At 50.5% G+C, this 24,108-nt stretch overlaps 2 protein-coding genes across 6 annotated transcripts; both read right to left on the bottom strand.

The window, feature by feature from the left end:
- Positions 1-2,009: 2,009 nt before the first annotated feature.
- Positions 2,010-6,181, bottom strand: DPEP3 (dipeptidase 3). Of its 2 annotated transcripts, XM_072815992.1 has the most exons (10): positions 5,840-6,181; positions 5,376-5,502; positions 4,860-4,989; positions 4,625-4,766; positions 4,331-4,400; positions 4,009-4,185; positions 3,638-3,722; positions 3,077-3,152; positions 2,458-2,593; positions 2,010-2,364 (listed from the first exon to the last, which is right to left on the bottom strand). In XM_072815992.1, the coding sequence occupies exons 1-10, from the start codon at positions 6,022-6,024 to the stop codon at positions 2,125-2,127; spliced, it is 1,368 nt and encodes a 455-aa protein (XP_072672093.1). In that variant the 5' UTR covers positions 6,025-6,181; the 3' UTR covers positions 2,010-2,124. The 2 variants fall into 2 exon arrangements, with proteins under 2 accessions (XP_072672093.1, XP_072672098.1); XM_072815997.1 differs by lacking the exon at positions 5,840-6,181 and having other exon boundaries at positions 4,860-5,009; positions 5,376-5,689.
- A 92-nt stretch (positions 6,182-6,273) lies between these two features.
- Positions 6,274-18,812, bottom strand: LOC140627563 (dipeptidase 2-like). 4 transcript variants are annotated; one of them, XM_072815972.1, is made up of 11 exons: positions 17,167-17,408; positions 16,726-16,852; positions 16,331-16,460; positions 16,106-16,247; positions 15,751-15,820; positions 15,456-15,632; positions 15,022-15,106; positions 14,315-14,390; positions 13,261-13,396; positions 6,683-6,777; positions 6,274-6,407 (listed from the first exon to the last, which is right to left on the bottom strand). In XM_072815972.1, exons 1-11 carry the CDS (start codon positions 17,373-17,375, stop codon positions 6,395-6,397), a joined length of 1,260 nt encoding a protein of 419 aa, XP_072672073.1. In that variant the 5' UTR covers positions 17,376-17,408; the 3' UTR covers positions 6,274-6,394. The 4 variants fall into 4 exon arrangements, with proteins under 4 accessions (XP_072672073.1, XP_072672063.1, XP_072672070.1 ...); XM_072815962.1 differs by lacking the exons at positions 6,274-6,407; positions 6,683-6,777 and adding exons at positions 12,815-13,167; positions 18,297-18,812 and having other exon boundaries at positions 17,167-17,681; XM_072815969.1 differs by lacking the exons at positions 6,274-6,407; positions 6,683-6,777 and adding exons at positions 12,815-13,167; positions 18,297-18,812 and having other exon boundaries at positions 17,167-17,684.
- Between the last annotated feature and the right edge of the window lie 5,296 nt (positions 18,813-24,108).

Raw genomic sequence — 24,108 nt, forward strand, 5'->3', positions numbered from 1 at the left:
TCTTCTGTCAATTACATGTGTTGAAAATTTCTCCTGCTCTGTGGCTTGCTTTTTCACTCTTTTAAATGTTTTTTTAAAATAGTATTTTTAAAAAATATTTTACTCATTTATTTGACACAGTGAGAGGAAGAGCACAAGCAGAGGGATCAGCAGGCAGAGGTAGAAGAAGAAGCGGGCTTCCCACTGAGCAGGGACCCTGATGTGGGGCTCGATCCCAGGACCCTGGGATCATGACCTGAGCTGAAGGCAAACACTCAACCAGCTAAGCCACCCCCAGGTGCCCCTTTTTACTGGTATTTTATGACAAGCTTAAGTTACTAATTTTAATGTAACCCAATTTATCGATATTTTCCTTTGTCATTAAGGTTTTTTTTTTTTTTTTTTTTTTTTTTTTTTTTTATGATAGTCACACAGAGAGAGAGAGAGAGAGGCAGAGACATAGGCAGAGGGAGAAGCAGGCTCCATGCACCGGGAGCCCAACGTGGGATTCGATCCCAGGTCTCCAGGATCACGCCCTGGGCCAAAGGCAGGCGCCAAACCGCTGCGCCACCCAGGGATCCCCATTAAGGTTTTTTATATCCAGTGTCCCTATACTGAGGTCACCAAAGTATTTGCCTACATTATCTTCTAGGAGTTTTATTCTTTCAACTTTTACATTGGATCAATAACATATTCAAATTAATTTTATATTGTGTGTTGCATTCTGTATGGTCTGAGCTAAGGGATCAAATTATTTATTATTTTTATTTTTCCAAATGAATATCTAATTGTCCCAATTTGTCCTTGTTCTCCTTTACATCATATCCCGTGGTCCCTCCTAACTTCTGGCTAGCTTATCTGTATAGACTAAGACTTAACACCAGATGCACAGGTAACAGACATAGATTGCATTGCTTTTTCCACTGGCTCCTACATATGCATGAAGTCCAATCCCAATGATAAATCTCTTATTTTATATCATTCATAGTGGATCTACTTATCTGATCAAACACTGACTGAAATAATACCCTTAAAGTGACAGAACTCACTCTACCAGATAGCAAGACTTGTTTGAAAACTACTGAGATTAAGACATTGTGGTATTGATACTGTGATATATAAATAAACACATAGAACAGAATTCGGAAATAGACTTACACATATATGGACATGATTTGTAACATAGGCTCTGTATATAACATATACATACACAGAGAGTATAATTTCTCTTTCTCCCAATTTCAAGTTCCCATGGAATGAACTTAGATCAGGTTCTGGCCCACTCTTATAGATCAGGAAAGGAAAGTTGCCAAAGATGGAGGGCCTGCAGTAAGCCAAGCAAATGAAGCTAGTTTCCTTTTCTTTTTAAGACTTGATTTTTTCCCCCTCCACTAAAAAAAATCAGTTTAATATTAAGACTTTATGTGAAAAAATCTAAAATCTTTACAGATTTTCTCTCTTGATATTTCCAAACAAGTTACTATTTATTTTATAAATAATATCAGCTTCAACTTCTTAAAAACACACACACATGGGGCACCTGGTGTTAAGTGCCCAATCCTTGGTTTCTGCTCAGGTTGTGATCTCAGGGTCATGAGATGGAGCTGTGAGTTGGGACTCCTGCCTGGCTCTGCACTCAACATGGAGTCTGCTTGGATTCTTTCTGCCTCTCTTCCCCCAGCTACCGCCCCCACCCTTGCTCTCTCTCTCTCAAATAAAGAAATCTTAACACACACACACACACACACACACAGTTAAACCTTTCAGAGACTCAAAATCCACCCATTGTCACATTCCATAATGGGATAGACACCACACAGAAGTAGATTCCTTTGTGCTCTTCTGTGGGCTCAGACTTTTAGCATAAGAACATGGTGAGATCCCTCTGTGCTTTCTGAGAAAGAGACAAAGCTAGAGGCCACTCACCTGGAGCAGCTGGGGCTAGACCTACAAGACTCATCCCCAACCAACAGCCCACCAGGCCCTACTCCCCTGCTCCCCAGGGAGAAGGAAGAACTTTCACACCTGGGTCCATATCCAAAATATTTATTCTCAGCATATATATACTTGTGTCTGGAGAACAAGGAGGGGGACTTTGTGAGACTTTGCCACAATGACCTCAGGGTAGGGGGAGGACTGGCCAGGTCACCAGAGACACAGAATGAGGATTGAGAATGTGGCAGCAGCCATGAGGCCTAGAACAAAGTATGGGGAGGCTTTCAAGGGCCTCTGGAGGACCTGGTTGATTGGCCCCTGGATCACCTCCAGATGTGTGGCCAGATGTTCACTCTGAGGCTGAGACAGGAGGTGGGAGTGGCAAGTGACCACCTGCCTGTCTGGAAACTCTGCCTCCACAGGGTTCTGCCCACTGTTCTCCTCTCTCACCTGGGGATGGGAGTCAGCAGTTAGTGGCTCCCATAGCAACCTCTCCTCACCTACTCAAACCACTGCACCATCCTTTTACCCAGGCCAACATACTTGTTCCACCTGTCTGAAGACCCGCAGCAGGTTTCCACGAAGAACACCTTGGAGCTCTTCCTCACTCCAGCCACGACTCAGCAACTCCTCTATCAGCACTGGGTACGTGGACACGTCCTCCAGCCCCTGAGGGAACCTTGTGGCAGAGAGTCAGCCAGCTGTGGAACCGCAGCCCTGATCCTGGTCCAGGGCCCACAGTCCCACCAGCCCCAATCACATATGCAAAATTGAAGGCTATGTTCTCCAGGCTACTGAATGTCACTTTGGAAGTTCCTTGAAGACTGAGTTGCTTCAGAGGCATTTATGCCCTGAGCAGATGATTGGCCCAAAACAGATGGGTTGGACTGGGAGTTGGGCATGTGCTGGGTAAATGAGCTCTGCTTGAGGGAGGAGAGTACTTAATGAATGTGATGATCTGGAGTGGGAGTGGGTACCAGGCCACTGGAGGGACAGGAACAGCCCAGGAAACAGGCCCTGGGAGTGGAGAGATATCAGGTGAGCTGGAAAACCAGACCCTATGGTCAAGGTCTGAAGGACAGGAGGACCATGGCATGGGAACAGAGACTAAAGGACTCCCTGCTGTACCCCTGCCCAAGACAAACCCCAGGGAAACACTCACCGTCCAGACCCATCATAATTCCCACCAATTCCGATGAACTCTGCTCCAATGACTGCTCTAATATGGTCAAAGTGATCTAGGGGGTAGGGATTAGTGGTGAGTAGCACTAGGCTGGAGTTAGCCCGGTCTGGGGAAGCTCAGCCCTGGCCAACTCTGCCCACAGCACTCCACACCATGGCAGCTGACTTCATGGAGCGCCTGGCCAGTTGTGAGTTTTGAAGCGACTATAGGCTTAGCAATGGACTTCAGAATTTTTTCTACCCAGGAGCCACCCTGCCTCTGGGTTCCTTGAGAGCCTGCCTGTACTGTCCAGAGATGTGAGAGCAAAGAGAGTCAGAGGCAGAGGCATTTGCTTCCCCCAAACACATCAGCTTTGACTGTGGTCCCAGGACTGTGGTCCCACAGCTTTGACTGTGGCAATGAAGAGCTGTATCTGCTCCCCTGAGTTGTCAGAGGTCTGCCCATTGCCCAACAGGTGTGCTCAACTGCTGGAACTGTCCTGAGGGCCCCGTGGCCATAGGCTCAAGCTAGAACTGCATAAGAGGTCAAAGTGAGGCTCACCTGCCACGGTGGACGTATTAGCAAACAGGTTACACTGAAGCACCCCCATGGACAGCGTCACCATCACAATGCCACCATTCTTCTTCTACAGAGATAAACAAATGGACACTCAGTTTGGCTCTTCTGGCCTGATGGCCTGGGGGCCCTGGGAGGACATTGCTCAGTCCTAACTTCAGGGGCTGGAAGAGACTTGATCTCTGGGTTTGTGGGTCCCTGAGTGGAGCCGGTTTGGCTGTGATTTTCAGAGATGGGGGAGGGTTAACCAGCCTTGAGTCCAAGGATGAGGCCCGGTCTAGTAGCTTTGTTCAAGGTCAAGAATATTTGTATGAAACATGCTTAGCTCTGGGTTTGAGGGCTGGGTAGCTACTCACAAGAAGTTGCAGGATGTCATCGGGAACATTCAGCAAACTGTTGCACACGGCCCTGGCAGCTGAGTGGGAGAAGATCACGGGAGCCTTTGACATCTTCAGCACTTGTCGTACCAAGGTGTCTGACGCACAGGACAAGTCCACCATCATGCCTAGTCGGTTCATTTCCCCTACCACCTTCTGCAGAGACAGAGTTTTGTTTTGTGTGTGTGGTTGTGAGGTGGATTGTTGTTGTTTGTGAGGTGGGGGAGATGTCAGGTATGCCCATATTTGCACATTATTTGTAGGGAATGGGTGGGGTGGGGTATGGAACAGGAGTCCTCACCTCGCCAAAGCTCGTCAACCCACTGACGTTGGTGTAGAAGTGGTGTTTAAACTTGGTGGAACTTTCTGCCCTGCAGGACAGCCAGAAGAGGTCAATTTCTCGAAGGCCATATCATGGGCTCTGTAGCCCCTCTGTTTGTCCATCCATCCCACCTCCAGAACAGAATAGGGATCTGGGCCAGCTGCTTTCCGGGAGTGTACCAGACCTGCTGGGAGTCCAGCCTCCTCCTCTGTGGACTCCTCTGCCCTCACCTCTTCCATCTACCATTTCATCCTGGCTAGGCACTATGCTCACCAGGGTGTGCTGCAGGTGAAGGTGAGTGTCAGGTAGCGTACTCCCAGCAGATAGAAACCACGCAGCACGGAGAGGCTGCTATCCAGTGAGTGACCACCCTCCACGCCAATGAGGCAGGCCAGTTTTCGAGTGCTGTTCAGACCTAGAAGAGGATGGATAATCAAGTGGTCAGGGCCCAGGACCACTACCACCAGAGTTAGGAGCTCACCATCTATCCCCCCATTTGCCAGCCCACCTGCTGCTGAGGTCACAAGATCCAGTTCAGAGTAGGAGGTACACATGCGATGAATGAGGTCAATTTGCTCCAGGGTGAGGCGCAGGGCATCCTGGTCCTGGGTCTGACATGGGGCATAGGCTGACCAGAACTAGAGGCAGGCCCCGGGATCTGGCATGAGATTAGGGTGGTCTCCAATGTCCTTGGCCTGCCACTCCTCCTCAGCCCCCAAGGTTCTTATTCAGGTCAGTGGCCCAGAATGAAATACTGCATGACCATGAAGCTTACTGCCAGCAACCAGACTGTGGACTGTGAAACGTCATTGTCTGCTGTTTATCCATGTGCTATGTGAATGCCCCAAGGCCAATCCACTATGTCCCTTTGGCTCTGGCAGCCCCCACGCTCACCAGAGATTTTCTGGTCACTCTCTGGTGTCCCCACAGAACCTGGGCATGCATGCGGCTGGCCTGTCTTGGCTTCCAGTGCCCCCACATTCCCAGCAGCCATGCTGTGGCACCCTGTGTATCTCTGTGGTACCTGGGCACCCACGAGGCCATCCTTAAGCTTGTCCAAGCTGGTCTGACCACGACTGAAATTGCGCAGGTTAACATCTTGCAGCCTGTTCTGGAAAAGCTGTCTCAGGAGCTGGGGCAAATGGTTGTGGCTGGGGGCATTAAGACAAGGTTAGAGGGGGAGACAGCACCTCCAGGTCACGCTGGGCACGCCGACATACCTGGTCCTGTCCTGTCCTCGTCCACCTCCCCCTATCACACAGGCAATGCAAAAGAAGTCCTGAGGTGCAGCTTTCGGAGGGGGGACGGGGTACACCAGGAGGGGGTAATGGGGCTCGGGGGCCCGGGGGACAGAGCGGAGGGCGCATCCCGAGGTGGCGGGAGGGAGCCTTCTCACTCGCCCGCCCGCCCTGCGCCCTGCGCCGCGAGGGCCCCTTCCTCCCGCTTAGGGCCGGGCTCGCGCCACCGCCCCACCGCGCACCTACGCACCCGTCCACGAGAGGGAAGTCCCGCATCAGGGCCCGCGCGCGCTCCCGCAGACTGGGGGAGCTGGGCGGGGCGGGCGTGGCCTGGGCGCGGGGCACCGGCCACCGCAGCAGGGACAGCAGGAGCAGGAGACGCAGCGGAGGTCGCTGGCGGAGCGCGGGGGTGGCCTGCGGGCGCAGGGGCCGCATGCTGCGCGGGGCCACACAGGCGGACGGGCCGGTCTTGGGGGGCGGCTGGGGGCGCAGGGCGACGATGGGGCCCGGCCGGCGATCAAGGTGACCCAGCGGCGCGGCCCCGTGAGGAGGAGGCTGGAGACGGTCGGCTTCCACACGGGCAGGGATCCGCGACGCCGCGGCGCAGCGTGACCGCCGGGGGCGACACAGCCCTCGGGCCCCCAGGAGGGCGCCCCCACGGGGCCACGCCGGGCCCTGCCGCTGCCGCTTCCCGGTTCCTGGGGCCCGCGGCCGGCGGGGCGGCGGGGTGGGCAGCAGTCTCCCCAGCCTCACCCTAGCCAGACAGTCGCAGGTCCACGGGGGGTTTTAGTTGTAGGAACGTGCCTCACCCTGCAAACCTTCCATGAAAAACACTGAATTCGATCTCTATGTTTTGACTGACAGAAAAAGGATTCTATTTCTAGTAAAAAATGAAATTTAAGAATAATATGATGGGAAACCATTTTGTTTTAGGATCTAGTATTGAAATTGGCTTCTGTAACGTGTTAACAGATGCACACAAAAAGATTCTAGATGCTAAACATTAATTAACAGTAGCCCTCTTGGAAAGGGGGTTACCCACTCCCTGGTCAATTTACATCACATCTTGTTTTCTGTCATACGGTCATCCTACCTGAGGGATGTCCTGAGTAGTGCTGGTGAGGGTTGGCCAGTTTGGTCAGAGGTTAATGGAGGCACCACAGCAGCTGAGCTTTGAAAGGATAGGGTCTGGATTGGGCAGGGGATGGAGAAGGCATTGGACAGTAGCCCAGGCAAAGGTCTGGTTTGCACAAGACAGCCATCTGGAAGGGAGGAGCTGCAAGGTCCTCAATGGCATAAAATAATGGGACAAGAGTTCTCACTGGTAAAAGGGCACCTGGTCTGACAGGATTTCACGCGGGGCAGAAATCCTCCTCCTTCAAGGCAACATGGTTTCCAGGATGGTCAGAAGCCTGGACAGTGTAATTCATTCTGCAGAAAAAGCCCTGATGCAGTCGAAACTGACCTCAGAACTGATCTCAGAACTGCATTTGGGTGGCATCTGGGCTTCCTGGGCCTGCACCAGATCCTACTAGGCAGAGAGGGGCCTATAGCACAGATTAAAATTGGAAATGCCCCTCCTTCTGTATCTGTGTCTGTCACCTGTTCTCCCACCAGGGCTCCCTAATAAGTGGGCCTCCCCCTCTGGGCACCAGGAGAAGAGCCTTGACCTCTGGTCACCACTGCCTCCTGTCCATCACTGGTCCCTTCTCATGCCTAGGGGTTAAGTACTAAATCTGACCCTGCTGCCTCTGGCCGGCTTTGGCTCTCTCAGGAGTACGAGAGAGAGAAAGAATGTTTATTCTGGTCTCTCCTGTACTGGGCTGTCGTTCCATGGGAGGCCTTCATTTAAGTCATATAAATGACGTAATGAATGATGAATTTGCTAATGGTTTATCAAAAGTTCAGGGGTGCCTGGGTGGTTCAGTGGCTGAGCATTTGCCTTCAGCTTGGATCATGATCTCGGGGTCTGGGATCGAGTCCCACATAGGGCTCCCGGTGGGGAGCCTGCCTCTCTCTCTGCCTATGTCTCTGCCTGTCTCTCTGTGTCTTTCATAAATAAATAAATAAAATCTTAAAAAAAAAAGTTCAGAAGTACTGGGGCACCTGGGTGGCTCAGTCAGTTAAGCATTTGACTTTAGGTTTTAGCTCTAACCATGATCTTAGGGTCATGAAATTGAGCCCTGTGTCAGGCTCCACACTAAGTGAAAAGTCTGCTTAAGATTCTCTCACCCTAGGGCAGCCCCGTTGGTGCAGTGGTTTAGCGCCGCCTGCAGCCCAAGGCGTGATCCTGGAGACCCTGGATCGAGTCCCACATTGGGCTCTCTGTATGATGCCTGCTTCTCCCTCTGCCTCTCTCTCTCTCTGTCTCTAAATAGATAAAATCTTAAAAAAAAAAAAAAAAAATATTCTCTCACCCTTGGGATGCCTGGGTGGTTCAGTGGTTGAGCATCTGCCTTTGGCTCAGGGCGTGATCCCAGGACTGGGATCGAGTCCCACATCAGGCTCCCTGCAAGGAGCCTACTTCTCCCTCTCTCTGTGTTTCTCATGAATAAATAAATCTTAAAAAAAAATTAAAAGTTCAGAAGTATTGCACATACAGCTAATTCCTATAATAGTCTTAGGTGAAAGGAAAGGAACAAATGTTTATAATTAATTTTTAATGTCATCAGATTAATACATAAATGCCATTTCAAATGTCTGGTTTGGTTTGCTAAGAGTTATACTCTTCCTGATAATGACTGGGAAAATTGGGCAAAATATAAAAAGGCTCTGCCTCTCTCTCTGTGTCTCTCATGAATAAATAAATCTTTAAAAAAATAAAATCTTAAAAAAAAATATATATATAAAGGATGTTCCCGAAGACATCAGAGAGTTCAACAAGATATCAGAAAATTACTTGATGAGGACCGAGGGAGGGTAGAAACCCAGAAATGAGGCCAACTTTCGGGCTGTGTCTTCCATGAGGGGTGCTGTGGTCTAAATAGACAATGATTCATGTCTAGAGTCCACCAAAGTAAGCAGGACCCTGATGAACACTTAGTTTTGAGTTTGAACACAAAAGAATGCACCTAGGAGAAAGAATGAATGAATGAAGCTATCCCAGGCCGGTAGCAATTCTAGTGATTAAGCAATTGTCTTTCAATTCCAGACGCGGTCTCCTATTCTCTGCTCTGTGAGGCTGGGGCTCAAACTCTTACCGCATTTCCTAAACTCCTAGCTGGCTTCCTGTTACATTCTGCCAATAGGAGCTACAGAGGAAACCGAAAGGCAGTTTCTGTGCCAGCAGTGATGGTTGGCTGTAATCCCCAACCTCTGGCTGTCACAGAGAGCACCCTTACCACTCGTGTTTAGAACACCTGCAACTGCTGAGCAAGATCGTCAAGAGGTCTGCTCCCCAGCAGCGCAGGGCACCCCCATAAGCCTCGGTCTTCTACCTCCTGTTTCCATTTTTTCCTAAATGGACCCTGAGCTGGATCAGCTCTGCTTGGAAGGATCTGTAAAGGGATTAGGTCATCTCAGAGTGCTACTCAATCCACCCAAAGGAGTCAAGAAAAGGGAGAAGAGGTAAAATGAACAGAAAGAACTATTAGCACTTTCTGAGTAATACTGCAGAGCACAGCCAATTTGGAGCCTGAGGCAAAGGGAAAATGTGTATCACTATATACATTTTTAATGTATTTTCAATGATGAACTTTTCTAGAACAATAAAATAGTTGAAAAATATTAGAGAACTGAAAAGTAGGTGTATTAACTCACAACATTATTTTATTCATACTCAAACCAGAATTTATTATAATTTTACTTACATGGCTTTAATGGAGGCAAACTCATGCGTAAAAATGTTTTTGGCTTTTTAAGCTTTTGTTTTAATCGTCTAATTTAGTTAACATACAGTATTAATTTAGTTTCAGGTGCACTATATTAGTATCAGCAATTGCATACATCACCTGGTGCTCATCACAAGTGCCCTCCTTAATCCCCATCACCTATTCCACCCATCCCCCACCGACTTCCTCTCTGGTAACCATCAGTTTGTTCTCTATAGTTAAGAGTCTATTTTTTTTTTTAAATGCTAGTTTTTTGTTTTTTGTTTTTTTTTAATTTTTATTTATTTATGATAGTCACAGAGAGAGAGAGAGAGAGAGAGAGAGGCGGAGACATAGGCAGAGGGAGAAGCAGGCTCCATGTACCGGGAGCCCGATGTGGGATTCGATCCCGGGTCTCCAGGATCGCGCCCTGGGCCAAAGGCAGGCGCCAAACCGCTGCGCCACCCAGGGATCCCAAGAGTCTATTTTTTGATTTGTCTTTCTCTTTTTCCCTTTGTTTCTTAATTTCCGTACGACTGAAATCATGTCTTTCTCCGACTGACTTATTTTGCTTAGCATTACACTCTCTAGCTCCATCCATGTCATTGCAAATGGCAAGCATTTCACCTTTTATGCTGAAAAATATTCCATATATATGTATATATATGCCTCATCTTCTTTATCCATTCATCAATCGATGGACACTTGGGCTGCTTCCATAATTTGGCTATTGTAAATAATGCTACTATAAACATGGGGGTGCATGTGTCCCTTTGAATTAGTGTTTTTCTGTTCTTTGGGTAAATACCCAGTAATGGGATTGCTGGATCCATAGGGTAGTTCTTTTTTTTAACTTTTTAAGGAATCTCTACCGTTTTCCACAGTGGCTGTACCAGTTAGCATTCCTATCAACAGTGCACAAGGGTTCCTTTTTCTCCACATCCTTGCCAACATGTGTTGTTTCTTGTCTTGTTGATTTTAGCCATTCTGAAAGGTGTGAGGGGACACCTCATTGTGGTTTTCATTTGCATTTCCTTGATAGTAAGTGATGATGAACATTTCATAAATAATATTTTCAAAACTACTTCTTAGTTCATTTTTTTTTCTTTTTATGTTAAGATTTTATTTATTCATTCATGAGAGACACACAGAGAAAGAGGCAGAGACATAGGCAGAGGGAGAAGCAGACTCGATGTAGGGACCTTGACCTGGGACTCAATCCTGGAACCCCAGGATCACACCCTGGGCTGAAAGGAGGCGTTCAACCGCTCAGCCACCCAGGTGTCCCTTAGCTCATTTTCTATTGAGAGATTGAATGCTTGGCAATTTCTCTTGACCAAGTGAGGATCTTAAATAATTTTTAAATAACTGCAGCTTGTTAACTTCTTTTGTAGGATGCCATCATGACTGGTATAGTTAATTTTTTTTTTCAAGAGGGCGCCTGGGTGGATCAATTGGTTAAGTGTCTACCTTCGGCTCAGGTTGTGATTCTGGGATCCTGGGGTCCTGGAATGAAGCCCTGCATCATGCTCCTTGCTCAGTGGGGAGCTGCTTCTAGCCTCTCCCTCTTCCTCTACCTGCTGCTCCCCCTACTTGTGCTCTCTCTCTCTGTCAAATAAATAAATAAAATCTTTATTTTTTAAGGCCATTTCCAAATTTTTGTAAAATTCCACAAAGCAAAATTTGTTAATTTTTATTTATTTATTAAGATTTTATTTATTCTTTAGAGACACAGAGAGAGGCAGAAACATAGGCAGAGGGAGAAGCAGGCTCCTATTGGGAAGTTCGATGTGGAGCTCGATCCCAAGACCTCGGCATCATGACCTGAGCCAAAGGCAGACATTCAACCACTGATCCACCCAGATACCCCCCTATTAATCAGTTTTTGAAAATCCAAATACAATGCTGATTTTAAGTATCATTATTGTGTGTTTCTTTTCTTTTCTTTTTTTTTTTAAGATTTTATTTATTCATTCATGAGAATGCACAGGGAGGAGAGAGAGAGGCAGAGACAGGCAGAGGGAGAAGCAGGCTCCACGCAGGGAGCCTGATGCGGGACTCGATCCAGGGTCTCCAGGATCACACCCTGGGCTGCAGGCGGCACTAAACCACTGAGCCACCGGGGCTGCCCTATTGTGTGTTTCTTAAAAGTTTTATTTTTAAAAATTTTATTTTTAAGTAATCTCTCTCTCTCTTTTTTTTTTTTTTTAAAGATTTTTATTTATTTATTCATGAAAGAGAGAGAGAGAGAAAGGCAGAGGGAGAAGCAGCCTGACGTGGGACTCGATCCCGGATCTCCAGGATCACACCCTGGGCCGAAGGCAGGCACAAAACCGCTAAGCCATCCAGGGATCCCTCTCTTTTTTTTTTTTTTTTCAGAGAGAGAGCATGCATGCGTGTGGGCCAGGGAGGGGTTGGCACAGAGGGAGATGGAGAGAGAATCGCAAGCAGGCCTCAAGCAGGCTCTACATCAGGTGCTAAGCCTGAGGTCAGGCTTGATCTCACAACCCTGAGATCATGACCTGGTATGAAATCAAGTCAGACACTCAACCGGCTAAGCCACCTAGACACCCCAAATTAATGTGAGTTTTAAAAATATGACTGCTTTTAAGATCATCTCTTGTATTTGACTTCTTCAAGTTCAACTTTAAAGTACACAGTTTGGGGTTATTATGAAGAGGGCCACTTTAAATATTATTTCACATCCTTTTTTGGAAAACCTATGAACATATTCCTGTTGGGTATAGACCTGGAGTGAAATTGCTCAGTCATGGGGTCTGCATAGACTATTAGTATTAACTATTATTTTTATTAGGCATTATCTATTATCATATGTTATTTATTATTTTTAGCTGTCATTATTAGCATTAACTCTTAATTTTGGCTATTAGTAGTGCAGTTGTTATTACCATTAATGGCCTGTGGAAAAGACACTATGGTTTTCTAAGTAGCTTCTGCCTCTCAGAGAGGAAGTCCCTGAGAGGCAGAGGAGGGGTTGAGTTCACATCTAGGGAAGTTCAGTGATTGGAGGCCCTGTGGCCTATCATGTAGCCTGGCATCCTGGGCTCTGTCCAAATAGGAACAAAGATCATTTGTGATCCAGGCAGGTTCCCTTCTTGGGAATCTGAGCCAGAGTTCCCTTCAAATTCCCTGGGTGGTGGTCATTGAGTCAGGATGTGGACTGAGGTGAGCTATTGTGAAGCAGCTCAGAGGAAGATCCACTCTCCCACAGCTGGAACTACCCACTGTCTTCCTCAAGAGTTGAGTTCAACTATCTGGGTCTACTCAGGCCATGCTAGTGAGACTCAGGTCTTACCTGAGTAACTGGTGGCTGAACTGCAGGGTCCCCTACCAACCACCGGAATTGGGAACCTGTGTCACCAGACTCCACCACAGAGAAGGACAGTCATGCCTGGTTCCTTGTGTAAAACATTTATTTCAGGAAATGTTTGTGCCTGCATGATGGGGGAACATTGTGGGGTATCCGCAGCTGCCATAGTGACATTTGGTAGGATTAACTGGGTCACCAGAACCACAGAATGAGGACTGAACAAGCAGCAATAACTATGAGGCCTGGGGCCATGATGGGGAGAGATTTTGACAATGACTGTTTAGGGGACCACTCAGGTGAAATCTCAGTTAGTTTCTGGTATGGAGCAGGGTACTGTGTCTGATGCAGACGTGAGAGAACGGAGCGGCAAGAGCTGCTCAGCTGCTCATCCGGGAACTCATCCTCCAAGGGCCTTTGCCCCTTGCTTGCCTCCCGTACCTGGAGGTAGCAGTCAGTGGTCAGCAGCTCCCACAGCAACTCTGACATGCTTGCTCAGACCCCCGAGCTACTCTTTTGCCCAGCCCAGCATACCTGTTCCACCTGTCCAAAGACCCGCAGTAGGTTTCCTCGAAGGACACCCTGGAGCTCTTCCCTACTCCAGCCACGCCTCAGCAACTCCTCTATCAGAACTGGGTATGTGGACACATCCTCCAGCCCCTGAGGGAAACTGTGTGGCCGAGAGCTAGTCAGCTGTGGAACCTCAGCCCTATTCCCTGTTCATGACTCAGCCACAGCCATATGTGTCCAGGTCTACTGAACTCCAGCCCTGGTCAGATGTGGGAATAGGAGACTTGGAGAGGGTAAGTGATTCAAACCTGCTCTTTATCCTGCAGAAGGAAGCTCCTAACCTCTTTCAATATTCATAAACACTCACTGAATTGTACGGTTGAGATCTATGCAGAGAGACCTTGGTGGCTCAGTCAGTTAAGCATCCCACTCTTGATCTCAGCTCAGGTCATGATCTTGGGGTAGTGAATTCAAGCCCTGTTTTGGGCTCCAGCCTTTCACTGAATACAAAGTTTTCCTCCATTTACAGAAGGACCTAGACTGACATCCTGCAGGCACACACCAAGCTGCAGGCAAAGAAAATGGTCAGTTCACACCAGACTTTGCTAAGAGTCTGCTCAGAAGCAGTGGGTCAGGGGCACCCTGCTTGGCTTGTTTGGAAGAGCATGTGGCTCTTGATCTAAGGATTATGACTTCAAGCCCTGCATTGGATATAGAGATTACTTAAATAAATAAAACTTGAAAGAAAAAGATAGAGAGAGAGAGAGAGAGAGAGAGAAAGAAAGAAAGAGAGAAAGAGAGAAAGGAAGGAAGGAAGGAAGGAAGGAAGGAAGGAAGGAAGGAAGGAAGGAAGGAAGAAAGAAAGAGAAAGAAAGAAAGAAAGAAAGAAAGAAAGAAAGAAAGAAAGAAAGAAAGAAAGAAAGAAAGAAAGAAAGAAAGAAAGAAAAGGAAAGAGGACTCTGGGTGTGCAGAGATGCAAGGTGGGCCTAAAGGCGATGAAGACCATGGTGTGGTAGATATGATGTCTATTAAGCTAACCCCACAGCTAGCCCCAGACAAGCCACAGAGAAGCACTCACCGTCTGGCCCCATCATAATCTCCACCAATTCCAATGAACTTGGATCCAATGACTGCCCTGATGTAGTCAAAGTGATCTGAGGGATGGAGAGTCAGCACTGTGGGGCTTCCAGGGCAGGGATGCGTGGGAACTGCACTCTACTGATTCCCCTTCTTGCAGCCTGTAGGCCATACAGGCCTATTCCTTCATGGCCTGACTCCCAGTTCAAGGGCTTGAGAAAGCTGATCCCAGTTGACTCTAGACTGGAATTTAGATTTGGAGTGGACCCCATTTGGGCAATTTCTCATACAGGATTCACCCTGCCTCCAGTCTCCTTGAGAACTATGAGGGCTCCTTTCCATAAGTATAGAGGATGAGAGGGAAAAAAATACAAGTGACAAAGACCACAGAGATTTAAGGGGATGTTTAGTCCCTTGGTCAGAGGCAGGGGCAAGGAGTTTTGGGAACCCCTGCCGAGGCCCAGATGGTTGGCACCTGGGCTCTCTGTCTGACTGCCTCCCTTATATCCATGAGTGTCATAGTTACCAACTCTTGTGTCTTCAGCAGTTCCACATGGCACCAAGGTGCTTTATACCATCCATCATTGAGTTTTGGGGAGCGGTGCCTATTGCCTACAATAGGTCAGACCACTGGGACTATTCTGAGGCCCTTCCCTCAAGGCTTCAGGTCCAAATCAGAGCTGCTCAGAGAGCCCAGGCAGGGCTTACCTGCCACAGTGGACACGTTAGCTAACAGGTTGCATTGCAGCACCCCCGATGACAAAGACACCATCACAATGCCACCATTCTTCTTCTGCAGGGGTGGACAAATGGACACTCAGCTTGGCTGCCAGAACAACCACCTGTCTCTAGGCTCCTGTGAGGAAACTATTCAGCTCTGGCTTTGAGGTCAGAGGAGACATCACCTCTAGATTTGTGTGGATGGAGGAGTCTAAGCTCTGGTTGGGATGGAAATGTCTTGGAGTATTTACCACTTAGAACCCCCACACCTGAGTTCAAGAATTCAGGGGCTGTGGACTCTGGTTTTGTGGGACAGATGTTCAGCCTAGGGTTTGAGCAAGTTGAGGGAACAGGGGCTCAGGTTCAAGGGCTCCTGGTTTAAACCTCTTGCTTTAGGTTTGAGGGCCAGGGCAGTCTCTCACCAGAAGCTGTAGGATATCATCGGGAACGTTCCTGGCATTCTTACACACACCTCGGGCAGCCGAGTGGGAGAAGATCACAGGTGCCTGTGACACTTCCAAGGCTCGCCGAGCCACAGTGTCTGAGACATGCGACAAATCTACCATCATGCCCAAGCGGTTCATTTCCACCACCACCTTCTGCAGGGACAGGTTGGGGAAGAGGCATTAGGGATACACATGCATGTGCCCTTTTCTGTAGGGAACTGGTGGGGCATGTGAATTCATGTGTGGCAGGGTATGGCACTAGAGTCCTCACCTCACCGAAGCTGGTCAGCCCACTGACATTGTTGTAGAAGGGATGGATGCCCTTAGCTGAGCTCTCTGCCCTGCAGGATGACCAGGAGGCTGTCTGAATGGTGGCCCTAACTTAGTCACAAGAGCCTACTGAACCCTCTCTACCTGCAACCCCTGGAGTGAGAGCAGGGACTCAAGCTGGGCTGTGCCTGGCAGGAGGTGGTCCCTACTGGGGATCCAGTCTTGTACCAACTCCTGCTCCTCTCTCCACTCCAGGGTCAGTTTCAGATCCCAGGGGTAAAGCTTGGTCTGAGCCCCAGTATGATCTTGGGCATGTCCCTGCATCAGTGGGTGCATACCATTTGCACTGAGCTCACCAGGGTGTGTTGCAGGTGTGAGTGAGTGTCAGGTAACGCACACCCAGCACGTAGAAGGTACGCAAGATGGAAAGGCTACTGTCCAGTGAGTGTCCTCCCTCCACACCAATGAGGCAAGCCAACTTCCGGGTGTTGTTCAGAGCTGGGGGCAGGTAGGTCAGGTGGTCACATTCAGAGACTCCGGTATTCAGTCAAGTCCCTAACACCCCCCACCAGTCTGCCTACCTTTAACTGAGGTCACAAGCTCCAGCTCAGAATAGGAGGCACACATGCGGCGGATGAGGTCAATTTGCTCCAGGGTGAGGCGCAGGGCATCCCGTTCCTGGGTCTGGCATGGGACGTAGGCTGACCAGAACTGGGGGAAGGCCAAGGGTTGGCTTGGGCAGGGGTTGCTTTGGAGTTCCTTGACAGCCCACATGGCAAATGTGGTCACATGTAATGCAATGGTTGTCTCTGGTACTTGGATGCCTACCAAACTAATTCACTGTGAGCCCTGCAGCCCCCAGCATCCATATGGTAGCATTTGGGGGGGCCCTACAGTAACTGAGTTCCCTTGTGACTAACCTGTGCTCTCTGGGGCTTCCACACTCCCCCTCAGCCATGCTGTGTCCCTGTGGTACCTGGGCACCGACGAGACCGTCTCTAAGCCTGTCCAGGCTGGTCTGGCCACGGCTGAAATTGCGCAGATTGACATCGTGTAGCCCCTGGCGGTAAAACTGCCTCAGGACAAGGGGCATGTCATTGTGGCTGGAGGGAGGGCAAGGCAAGGTCAGGTCAGGGGCAAATGGGTGCGCTTCTTAGGCCTTAGGATCAAGCAGGACGTGGGTCAAAGTTGGTGGAGGGGGATGTCCCCCACACCACAGTCACACAGACTGTACCAGAACCCCTTGAGGCCTACGCTGGGGGTTCCCACCAGGGGCAGAGTGACAGACGAAGGGAAAAGGCATCCACGGATGCTGGGAGAGTGAATCACTGAGGACCTGAGGACCGCTTCCCCTGCCCTGGGGCTCCCCTGCCCTGGGCCGGGCTCGTGTCCACCGCCCCACCCCGCACCTACGCACCCGTCCACGAGAGGGAAGTCGCGCATCAGGGCCCGCGCGCGCTCCCGCAGACTTGGGGAGCTGGGGGTGGCCGGCCGGGTCGCGGAGCTGGAGGTGCCCGGCGTGGTGTGGGCGTCGCTTACCAGCCGCGGCAGCAGCAACACTAGGAGGAGCCGGCGCAGGGGTGGCCCGCGGGGCGCGGGGGTGCGCTCCAGGCTCGGGGGCCGCATGCTGCGCAGCGCACTGGCAGCCCTTGTCGAGAGGGGTGCGTGAGAGGGGTGGCGAGGGGCAGAGGGCGACGGGAACGCCGACTCGGGCCACCCCGGGCGCGCCGCCCTCCCCTCCCCTCCCCCCTCCTTTCCCCTCCCCTCCCCCTCCCTTCGCCTCCCCTCCGCCCGCCCCCGGCCCGCAAGACCTCACCCCCTGGGCGCTGGGCGCTGGGCGCTGGGCGGGCCCTCGGTGCCCGTGGCTTCTCCTCGCCGCCCCGCCGGGGCGCGGCCGGGCTGACCCAGGTTGCTCTGCCACCGCCTCTAATCCTGCTGTCCGAGAGAGAAGTCTTAGGGCGCCCCGCGCAGGGCAGCCCTCAGCCCTGAAGCCTCTCTCCACCCCGTCAGGTGCCCAATTAGGCCGGACCCTGCGCCAGCGCCCCGAGGCCACATGCAAAGGTCTCTGGCCACAGTACCCCGCGGCTCTGGCTCCCGGTGCCGAGCCACAGTGGGGGTGGGGGAGGGAAGGGACAGTTTCTGGGAATGGGGGGTTGACCTTGCAGACTTCGCAGTGGTCCTCTGCCCTGACCTCTCCCTCCCCTGCCTTCCTCCCTTGCCTACCCGTCCATCCCCTGGGGGGCTCAAGCTGAAACTGGGAACTGTCGGGGCGCCCCTCCCCCAGTCTTCCCCAGCTTCAGGAAAGAGCTAGCTCCTCAGGAGATGCTACACCTCCCCAGGGTCTGAATGGAGGGACTTTGGGGATGTGAACTGAGCAAGCATCTGAGGAGGGTCCGGGGTGGTTAACTGAACAGAGCAGGAACTCAGTAAGCGATTTGAGTGGAAGGAAATTGAGTCAGTTTTAGGGCAGCACAGCACCCCTCCCCCCATCCCAGCACCCCTCCCGCCCCAGCTGCTGGCTGAGCTGTCGGTTAGGATCCCTCCTACCTCAGTGTGGAAGTCCTCAGTGTATGAAGTTAGAGGTATGGGTCCTGAGGAAACGCCTGGCATCTGGGTCCTGAGGCTACATCCGCCTTATCTTCCAGCTCCTGTGGCTCTAGCTCTCCAGAAAACTCCAGGCTGAGTTGCGTCTTTCCTCTGAAGGCCCCACCCTCCTTCCCAGCCCCAGGCCCTTACCCTGGCTGCCTCCTCCAGGAACCACCTCCCTCCACCAGGCACCACACAAACACAGGGAAATGCATCTTCTCAGAAGCTCCGCCACTGAGAGGCTTCGAGGTCTCTGCCCAGACTCCGTCCCCAGCCTCTCAAGCTTCTACACTGAACCTTGGCACCCCCTGGAGCTGCTTTGACTTTGGAACCTTTAACAGGTGGCAGGCGTGACCAGTGCAGGGGTAGTGACCCAAGTCGGAGGACTGGAGACCCTAGAAACCACCCTAGAAAGGAAATGAGCAAAACTCTGCAAGAGGCTCTAGGGGTCCTGGGCTACCCAGCAGAGGCCGCCCGGCTTGGGCTTGGGTATATTTGAATGATTGTGCAAATGGTGGTGCCCGGTGCGGGCAGGCAGGGGTGAAGGGCTACCCAGTGGCGCTGTGCTGGATGTCGGTCTGCTCTCTGACTACCGCGGCTGGAAGGTTCTCTGGCAGCCCCACTGCAGAGTGGGAGTCCCCCAGGGTCTGTGCTTGCCCTGGGTGGCTGGGGAGCCCAAACTCAGACCTGGCTCCCTCCTTTCTCCCCTCACCGCTGGCCTGCAGCCTGGTACCTACTCAAGCAGCGGGCTGAGTGAGGAGAGGGAGGAGAAACTCTTATGGCCGGTCTCCAAGACAAAAACTTTGTTTGGGAGAATAAACAACTTGTCTGTTCTACTTTTAATAGCCCCCCAGGAAGTGGGGTGGGGTAGGCAGGAAATCCAGAGCAAACAGCAGCTGCTAACAGAGAAGGGAGAATTTATTTAGCTTTTCAAGGTTTGTTAGCTTTTCTCCAAGGATCAGATGTCTTACATCCCAAGGCTCGGAGGAAACTCTAGCCCAGCAGAGACAGGTGGTGCTGAGCCATAGCAAGTGGGCGCCATCTCTGTAGAAGGTCAACCAGGCAGCTTAATTTTCAGCAATGTTCAGCTTCAGTCCCTAAACTGACTGGCATTGCTAGTCACGGCCTCGAGGTGACCATACAAGGGCAATCACAGAAACACAGACATACCCAGCCCCTTATACACTCAGGGACATGAGAACACTCATACTCAAGGGGTGGGTGGGTTTGAGCCAACTGGACGGACTGTTCTCCTTTTTACGTTGTTTGAGGCCTTCTCTCTGCCCTGTCCTGTGCAGGGGGAAATAAGCAAGCACTAAAGAAGCCTTGTCCCATTCCTTCCTTCCTCTCTCCTGTCCTCTCTCCCTCCTTCTCTTCTCTTCTCTTCTCTTCTCTTCTCTTCTCTTCTCTTCTCTTCTCTTCTCTTCTCTTCTCTTCTCTTCTCTTCTCTTCCCTTCCCTTCCCTTCCCTTCCCTTCCCTTCCCTTCCCTTCCCCTCCCCTCCCCTCCCCTCCCCTCCCCTCCCCTCCCCTCCCCTCCCCTCCCCTCCCCTCCTCCTCTCCTCTCCTCTCCTCTCCTCTCCTCTCCTCTCCTCTCCTCTCCTCTCCTCTTCTTTCTCTTCTCTTCTCTCTCTTCTCTTCTCTTCTCTTCTCTTCTCTTCTCTTCTCTTCTCTTCTCTTCTCTTCTCTTCTCCTCTTCTCTCTCTTTTCCTTCCTTCCTTCCTTCCTTCCTTCCTTCCTTCCTTCCTTCCAAGCCTTGTCCTTTAGAAGACTCCAGTATCTGTGGATAGACCTGGACAATTTGGGGGGAGAGGCTATGACAGAAATTATCCGAGTGCTGGCAGTGGATACCAGAGAAAACGGGGAAGCAGGGAAGCCCAGGGCCTGGCTCCAGAGTTGATCTGAAAGTTATCTGTGATGCCTCCTACCTTCTGCCCCTTTCTCCTCTTTAATAGCATCTCCAGATCATTCTGGTTCAACCTCCAAACATCTCCCAGGGGTCTCTTCTCCATTCCTACTATCTCTTCCCCAGTACCTCTACCCCTTTCATCTCTCACCTCCTCCTGGTCTCCCCACTTCCAGTCCATTCCCCAACTGAGCAATCAGACCTATCTCTCTTTGAGAAGAATCTGTCATCCTCTTGCTAAAGTTCTTCTGCAGCTTCTCGTGGCTCTTAGGATACAGATTTCTCCACTAGCTGAAGTCAGAGCTTTCCCATGAAACCTTAAGTCAAAATGATGTAAAGGGATGAGTACCCTGGCTTTCAGAAAGTTTGCATTGTGCCACCTTGTTTTTATGAAAGATTTACATTAGTACCCATTTTTACTAACCAAAAGAAATCTGAAGAGGATTTTGCTTTTAGGGAGAAAGCCATTACTATACTAATGTAGGTCTGTCTACCAAATACCTTTATTTGGCACTCAAGTCCTGGTGTGTCTCCCATCGGCCTCTCTAGTCTCAGCAAATGGCATAAACCCTCTTGCCCTCTTGCCTTGCTGCCTACTACCACAGAGCCTTGTTACATGCTGTCCCCTTAGCCTCCAACTGGTATGGCTGCTGAGGCAGGGCCAGTGTGGGAAATCTTGACACAAGGGACAGTATGTGAGTAAGCACCTTCTCTTCTAATCTTTACCTATGTAGTGTTTACATAAATCAAGACCTGCAGAGGACACAGTGATAGAAACAGGCTCCTCCTGGGACCAAGCTTTCTTGGGCAGAGCCGATCCAACCCCATTGATCTCCAGTGTATTACAAGAATATGCAGGGAAGAAAAATATCAGACTGACAGGCCACCTCACATGCTCAGAGTGCAGGAGAGGGACAGAAGCACGGTCTTCCTCAGTATCCAGTATTGTGCAGGTGAGGTTCAGCCTCTTTCAGGGCGCCTTGCTCCTGAAGACTTCAGACTCCTAAAGACTCACCCCTACTTCTCTCTGGGTGTTGCTCTGTTTCTGCTGCCACAATGACAGACATAGCCAAATTCCCGACACAACAGCCTCTCTGGCCAGAAGACAGCCTGGCCACCAGGGACACACATCCTCTAATCACAAAGCTGAGGCTACCCTTCTGGAAGTGGCTAACAGGTAGCACATTTTCCTTCCTCAAAAGGCAGCCACCATCCACCTTGCTAGGCGAAGTGCAGTAAGCACGAATGCATCTCTGTCTCCTGCTTCCACCTAGCTTTCTCCCTAATCCCCACTTTTGTCTTCCACACCCTTCTTGTCCATTTTGGGTCTCCTGCAGCCAGACTCTGCCTGACTTCAGGCAGTATGAAGGATCCAGTGCACAAGATCCCCAGAGCAAAGTCATGGTGGTGCTGGCAGGTTTTAAGTGTTTGACTGGGCTGCCTCCTGGGACCAGTTATTCTGGTGATTTAGGCATAAAGTCCACAGGGCTTGGAGCTCTTGTCCTGAGGTTGGTTTGCTTGCTGTCCCAAGTTCTTGAGGTAGTGCCATCAGCTGTGGGGAGGCTAGAGGGGCATGTGCTACAGGAGATTGACTGAGGAAGATCATACAGGGAGTCCCTGAGATTCAGATGGCACCTTCTGAACTGTGATATTCAGTTGCCTAGAGAGGGGGCCATATTATGGAGAACTCCAACAAATCCAAATCTTCTTTGGTAACTTATTCTCTTTAAAACAGGAATATGGATGAGCCTCTCAGATTGCTCAGGTTCAGGTTTGCTGGAACCCCTCCCTCCTCCTCCTCTCCCCCTCCTCCTCCTCCTCCTCCTCCTTCTCCTCACCCCCCTCCTCCCCCTCCTCCTCCTCACCTTCGTCCATATCTTCCTCACAGAAGTCTGCAGTGGCTGGCCCTACTAAAGCTGGCACGTGAACTCAGTGAGGCCATGATCACCATATTCTGGCCCCTAGTGCCATACCTGCACACAACAAACGCCCAACCAACATTCCTTGAAGAGCAAGTTGGCTTGGAGCTCAGGAGACTGCTACCTTTCCTTCCTTCGTGGAGCAGGGGAATGTGACAACAGTGACAACGTGTCAGAGCAGCCTAAGTTACTGTGTGTCCAGAGCTGTACTACCAGTTTGATGTGTTGTAGTCCATTTGATCTCAATAGCTCACAAGGTAGGTTTTTACCAGCCTCATTTTCTAGGTGAGAAAATTGAGGTTGAGCGAGGTGAAGCTGGCAGGTGGAACTGGGATCTGAAACCAAAATTCCCTTACTCCTAGACTTGATGAGTTTTGAGCTCTCTAATTCTGTTCTCTGTCTCGGACCACTCCAGGTACGAAGCAGCCGCCCCAGCTAACAGATGCCCTTTCTTAACTTTTGCACCCCTCTGTCTGGAGACCTCCCTGAATCTAAATCCAGAACACTGGGCAGGGGAATTCAAAATTTGGGGACAACTTGTGAGGGCAATGGGACTAAGTTTGTGGTGGAGGAATGTACTTAGCTTTCTGATGTCCAGGCTCTGTGGGACCATAGGCCAGAGCTACTCAGAACTACACCTTCTCTCTGGGTGTCCAGGCCCTGAGGAGAGAGAACTTTGAAGAATGATTGTCACTTCGTAAGGTCTGTCCTGTCTGCTGCTGCTTCTTCTTCTATTTTTTTTTTTAAGATTTTATTTATTCATGAGAGACACACAGAGAGAGGCAGAGACATAGGCAGAGGGAGAAGCAGGCTTCCTGCAGGGAGCCCGATGCGGGACTTGATCCCAGGACCCCAGGATCACAACCTGAGCCCAAGGGAGACACTCAACCACGTAGCCACCCAGGCACCCTGTCCTATCCCCTTCTGCACATGCCGCTCACCTCCTGTTCACCACTGTCAGGCTCACCAAAGTTGGAGTGTACTGACCTTCTTTTCAGTGTGGCTTCATGGGACATAAGGAAACCATCTGGGGTACAACAGAGCCCTCCTTGAACTTGGCTGAAGGGGAGGAAAGATAGGGAGGCAGCAGCTGGACAAGCAAATGATTACAATGATTACAATGATGCCTTCCTGGCCAAGTCAGATTGGGGTTCCATGGACTTCTTGACTTCCAGCTGCTGCCTCTCTCTTCAGGAGAGGCTTCAAGTCCCTTAAATCATCTGTCTAGACATTCCCTACTGATCACCCATTGGAGCTGGCCCCTCGCTGGGGTATGCAGTGAAGGGGCTGGACAAGTCTCCAGTTACCTACCACATCTGCTCACATAAGCATCAGAGGAGTGGGCTGTGTGGATGCCAGGTGCTAGGATGGGCTCTGACCAAACAAACATCTATCGTGTGGCATATGTGGTTTTCATTTAGTCTTAAGTTCAGACTTGCTGTTTGCTCAGCCTAGCCTGCTCATCTCTGAGGCCTTTCAGACCTGCAGCAGCATGCTATACACAGCGCACCCTGCCTCAGAGCTCTCTGAGCTTCCTATTTTTTATGCAGAAAGACTACCCTACTCTGCCTGGCTGCCATGGCTCCCACAAGCTAATTTATGCTATGAAGTGACCCCCAAGTCCTCACTGATTCCAAATCTGGATGGAACATTGAACTGCACCTGAGAAGCTTTCTAAAAAAATTTCTGGGCTGCTCTGATGGCTCAGCGGTTTAGCGGCACCTTCAGCCCAGGGCATGATCCTGGAGACCCGGGATCAAGTCCCACATCAGGCTCCCTGCATGGAGCCTGCTTCTTCCTCTGCCTGTGTCTCTGCCTCTCTCTGTGTCTCTCATGAATAAATAAATAAAATCTTAAAATAATAAAAAAATTTCTGGGGTGCCTGGGTGGCACAGGCAGTTAAGCACCTGCCTTCAGCTCAGGTCATGATCCTAGGAGGCCCAGGTCATG

This window comes from Canis lupus, chromosome 3 (genome assembly GCF_048164855.1).
Source record: "Canis lupus baileyi chromosome 3, mCanLup2.hap1, whole genome shotgun sequence".
Lineage (NCBI taxonomy): Eukaryota > Metazoa > Chordata > Mammalia > Carnivora > Canidae > Canis > Canis lupus.

Excerpts from the sequence above, each read along its gene's own strand:
- DPEP3 (XM_072815992.1), bottom strand. The coding sequence starts at position 6,024 with ATGCGGCCCCTGCGCCCGCAGGCCACCCCCGCGCTCCGCCAGCGACCT. Across the intron at positions 5,503-5,839 it reads GACTTCCCTCTCGTGGACGG|CCACAACCATTTGCCCCAGC; the intron begins GTGCGTAGGTGC and ends TAATGCCCCCAG. Across the intron at positions 3,153-3,637 it reads TAATACGTCCACCGTGGCAG|ATCACTTTGACCATATTAGA; the intron begins GTGAGCCTCACT and ends CCTACCCCCTAG.
- LOC140627563 (XM_072815962.1), bottom strand. The coding sequence starts at position 17,375 with ATGCGGCCCCCGAGCCTGGAGCGCACCCCCGCGCCCCGCGGGCCACCC. Across the intron at positions 15,821-16,105 it reads CACACCTGCAACACACCCTG|GGCAGAGAGCTCAGCTAAGG; the intron begins GTGAGCTCAGTG and ends GTCATCCTGCAG. Across the intron at positions 13,397-14,314 it reads GATTATGATGGGGCCAGACG|TTTCCCTCAGGGGCTGGAGG; the intron begins GTGAGTGCTTCT and ends TCGGCCACACAG.